At 43.9% G+C, this 4,867-nt stretch overlaps 1 protein-coding gene across 1 annotated transcript in view; it reads right to left on the bottom strand.

Annotated features, from left to right (window-relative positions):
- Window positions 1–687: 687 nt before the first annotated feature.
- rgs17 (regulator of G protein signaling 17) overlaps window positions 688–4,867 on the bottom strand; it is a 15,560-nt gene continuing 11,380 nt past the window's right edge. Inside the window, exons 4-6 of the mRNA XM_035662953.1 lie at window positions 3,197–3,271; window positions 2,857–3,088; window positions 688–2,086 (exon numbers count right to left, since the gene is read on the bottom strand). Of these exons, the coding sequence (XP_035518846.1) occupies window positions 1,898–2,086; window positions 2,857–3,088; window positions 3,197–3,271 (496 nt within the window). The 3' untranslated portion in view covers window positions 688–1,897. The remainder of the gene's footprint in view (window positions 2,087–2,856; window positions 3,089–3,196; window positions 3,272–4,867) is intronic.

The raw sequence follows: 4,867 nt of genomic DNA, 5'->3' as shown, positions 1-4,867 counted from the left end.
TGTGTGTGTGTGTGTGAGGGCTGGCAGTGAGATGGAGGGTTAGCATGGCTAGCACAAGCATGCTAACTGCTTGCCTACAGCATGCTGAAACCTAGTTAGCCTTGTTGAAAAGGCTAGCATGTGGCATGACGACGCAAACGTCATCGCTATCCCAGTACGGTAGCATGTTAGCATTGTTATACCAACCCTCTTCACTAGCTCTGGTAAAAAAAACAAGTGTCTTGAAGGGGCAGTAGCTAACTGAAGGACTACCATACACTCTCCCAGCTTCATCTGCTGGAGAAACAGACATGCACTGGAATGACCAAGACTTTACATCCTGGTGACAAGTCACATCTAATATCTCTTCACAGCATCTTTGACATCATGTTTGGCACCCGGGTCACAAATCTGCAGCGTGATATTGAACGTCCACCTCCTGGGACTGTCGCGTTACCTACAGCATCTAAAGCTAAAGCCTTACAGACAAAGGCCAGGGCTCAATAACCCTCTGAATTACATCAGTGCCTGCTGCGTCTGCTCCAAGCAGAACCAGCTTTCCATAATGCTCAATTCATTCTTCAACACTAAAAGGTAAACCCCTCTTTTTCTGCGAGAGTTTAAAAATGTATGTAGATGACTATTTGGAGTCAATGTGGGTGTGTTTTGATTTTCTTCAGCGGCGTCCCCCCCCCCCNNCCCCCCCACATTGGGCACCTGTGCTTGTCAGGCTGTGATGGTCTGAGTTGGAGGGAATAGGGAGGAGGGAGGAAGGGAGTGGGAAAAAGATGGGAGGTAGGGATCGTTGGACAAACTGTGGTTGCTTTCCAGAAAAACTCCAGCAGCGCTTGTGCTGCCTTTTCTTACATGTAAAGGCATTGTGATTTTCTCAGTGGAGAGATTTTTTTTGTTTAAAGTTCATGAGTAATAATAATACATGTAGCTGCCCAACCACAATTCTAGCCCTTACTTCTCCCAGTTAAAGAATCCTAAAGAAGGAAAGTGCTTGGACGGACGGACAGATGGATGGACAGGTGGATGGATGGGTAGGTGCTGCTGCCTTTGCTGCAGAAGCAATCAAATCTCCTCAATAAAAAAACTGCAGTATGCTTTAAATTGGCAGAAGTGTACTTTTTCCCTTCACTGAACTTAGACAGCCAGACAGAGAGACTTAATACATCTCAATATTCAAAAAACGGTTGCAGTCCACGGCTTACATGGTCAAGCTACTGTAGAGAGAGAGAGTTACATGCAGAGCCAGTGCTTCTACTGGTTAAATGGGCAGACGCGCCCTAACTCCCACCAACAACAACTAGGTGTCATGTTTGGACAGACGAGAAATTAAAAACAAAATTAAACACATCTGAGGAAAAGGACAGAATTAGGAAAACAAAACAAAAAATATTAAAGAGAATGAGTAAAGTTAGAGAATATTGAAGTGAGGGTAGAAAGCATGAGGTCTAAATATTACAGTACAGGAACAGTTGGCTTGTCCTTTTTTTTGTCTCTCTCTCTCTCTGTTTCTGTCCCCACCGCCTGAGGAGTCCTTGTCCACAGTTTACCAACAGCTGGCCATCAGGTTGGCCACTTCAACCAATAGCTGACACGAGGGTTGGCCAGTCAACCGTAACAAACAGCACAAATCACTAGCGAAACAATCACTGGCCAGCATTAATGGTCTTAAATTGACCAATAACCAACCAGCAAAGGCCGACCTGGCTCCAGTGGAGAACTGGATATAAATTGCTTAAAAAATATAAATAAAAAAAACAACCAGCTATCTCGGATGTCATTCAGTCTTTTCAATCAAAAAAGAGGGAGAGATTTTCCAAACCCGACTTCTGGCACCATAGTAGTATTTGAAGTTTAAGTAGTAGTCTCGTTGGCGTACGATGGCGATGAGGAAGGGTGGAGGGGTCTAGGTGTCGAGGCAGGTGCGCCTCCTGTTGGCCAGGAGGTCTCTGTAAACGGAGGAGTTGAGGAAACGGGGGAAGGAGTCGCGGTGCATCAGGGTGTAGATCTGGAACTGGGCCTCCTCGTACATCAGGTTGCTGGGCTCCGCTAGGGTCTGGTTTATTCCTTCTCTGACCCGCGAGTCCAAACTCACCTTGAGTAAGGAGAACAAATTCAATTTATAAACCTCAGTGGTTTGTTGAGTACCAGGGCCTTTATTAAGGCATTACACAGACTCCACAGGAAGATTAACAATTAACAATTTGATTTAGCTGGCAACAACATGGCAGATCACTTTTGCAGTCTACAGCCATGCTAGTAACTTTGTGAGGCTGCATCAGCATGCTAACACGCTCAGGTATAATGTTTAGCATAGTGTGTTGGCATGCTAACATTTGCTTATTAGGACTAAACACAAATACATCTGAGGCTGATGGAAAGGTGTTTTGCAGATATTTGGTGATAATCCAGAGTATTAAAGTATTGAAGTCATGATGGCGCTATATGGAAAGTCAGGTGATCAGCAAAGTGAATTCATCCTGACAGGGACATCAATGTCTCAGATATTTGCCTAAACAAAACCGCAGTCAACCTCATGCTGGAGCTATTAGTCACTACGACTCGTAACCTGAGGACTATGAATGTCTGTACCAGATTTCACAGCAATCCCTCCGATAGTTGCAGAGATATTTCAGTCTGGAACAAAATGGTGGACAAACCGAATGACTGACCAACACCCCCATCCCTACAGCCACGCTTCCAGAATGGCTGAAAACCGGCTGCTGTCTTTGGGTGTTTTGTGAAACCGAAGGTGTTCTCTGAAAATGACTTAAGTTAAATTATTTTTGATTTCACAAACAATTCTATTTACTCTATATCTGTGGTGGCTCACTACTGCTGAATTACTACAAATACAGCTGATACCTCTTTGGGTGATAATATGGACACGTAGTCTTCGTAAATGATCCTGGCCTTCCCTTCCACCACTGAGGGATTCGTCTCCTTTTTCAGCTCTTCGCAGGCCAACCAGAAAAGCAGGTTGTCCTCGCTGTACTCCGAGCGCAGGAACTCCCGGAAGACTTCCCGGCCCTCCAACGAGCGCAGCATCATCTCAAAGCTCCGTGACCACGACAGCAACTCCTCTAGACTGGGGTGTCTAAAAATGAAGACGTGCATGCGTGTGAGACAGACGGAGGCGCACAAACACACACACGCTCATACCGACACAAACATGCAGGACTGGAGGGACGATGGCTCAACTTACTGTTCTTCTGCCGCTTCAATACTGTCCATCCCGGTGCAGGTCTGTCGTTCACTCCTCTCCATCCTGTCTTCATTCCTGGATTGGAGACAAGAATTGATTATGTTTGCGTCGACAGAAAATTGGACATGTTTCTTGCACTTTAGATACGTTTGAGTTCATTTGTAGATGGATACAATAACCAATAATTACCTGCTTCTAATGGCTGATACCGATAAGATAACCGATAATTTCACATTTTTGTATTTTAAAAAGAAGTTCATAACCTGTAGTTTTTATACACCTGATAGCAAGAAAGGCTAAGACAGGAAAACAAACTCAAACAACTTAATCCCTCCCTTTCAGGGATGTCTGATCGAAAAGATCAGTATGAGGGCTGATGGAGTTTGTCTATTGTTGCATGGATTCACCAGCTGTCAAAATACTCAAATGCCCTCTGTTAAGGCCCTGGAATCGCTTTATAATGCACAGCATCGTGAGCAGGCGAACCACAGAGCCAAACGAGTAAATTAATGGCAGCCAGGAGTTTCAATTAATTATATCTACACTGACAGCAATGCGCCAGTGACAGCCGCTTTGGTTAATAAACACCTTATAGAATGTCTAAACCTTCCCACCACAACAGTTTCTAACTTCCCCCTCCATTAATACCATTCAAAATACCCCAGGGCAACATGCAAAATGCCACTGGAAACCATTAAAAGAGAGCTGTTATGCAGGCTCCATTTACTTCATGTGGAGCTGTTCAGCACTAGATTAGTTTTTCTGGTACATTACACTAAATTTGCAATGTACTGCTGCACAATATAGAACTAGCAGATACTGGAATTTTTTTCCCTTTTACCATAATTTCAATTCTACCTTTTCATGTGAAGTTCTTAAACTTTTAAAGCCTTGCGGCCACTGATTGTGGGTGTTAAACGCATTCTTTGGGCTCCTCGTTGTTGTAAGTCTCCCGAGTTTTGCAAAGTCTAAGAGAATGACTCAAGTGAGATCATGCTTTTGTGTGGCATTACAGGAAATGTAGGATCCATTTAAAAAAAAAATTAAAAGTATCTTGGTCTCTGCTAGTTGAATTTTAACCTTTTCTTTTTTAAATCAGTCACTTGAAAGTCCCCAGACTTTATGAAAGTGTAATAATAAATTGTTGGCGTAACCCCGGAAATTATTCACCACCATATGCAAATTAATGATAAAATAAATAACAGAAGATATGGTTAGTTGCAGCCCTCTTTCAGCTATTAATCGCACTGGGAAGCAAAATCATCTACAGTAAACATTGCCATATATTCAAAGTCGACAAAACAATAAAGCTTCAGTTAAAGCCTTTTAAAACACTCAAAACACACGGTAGCCTCTCTGTCTATCGTAGCTCAGTCACACTTGCTGAGTCCACAATGCAACACATACTGAGCTGTCTATTTTTGTCTCACCATGGAGGATCTTTCCTTCCTCTTGCTGTCTCTTGTCAAAGTCCCCATTGTGCGGCAGTAATGGGCTAAGCTAGCCACAGCCCCCCGGCGCCCTCACAATACAGCTAAATATACAGGCTGTTCTTCACAGCTGTTTTGCATGTGATGTGTGGATGGAAATAGAAGGCACCCCAACTAGATAAGGGCCTTGTGTGAGGGCGGGTGAGGAGGGGTTAGAGGATATGGAGGGGAGGGGGGGGGG

Source organism: Morone saxatilis, unplaced genomic scaffold (assembly GCF_004916995.1).
Source record: "Morone saxatilis isolate NCDOM2014 unplaced genomic scaffold, NCSU_SB_2.0 Contig19, whole genome shotgun sequence".
In the NCBI taxonomy this organism is placed as follows: Eukaryota; Metazoa; Chordata; class Actinopteri; family Moronidae; genus Morone; species Morone saxatilis.
This window is presented reverse-complemented; position numbering and strand designations above follow the sequence as displayed.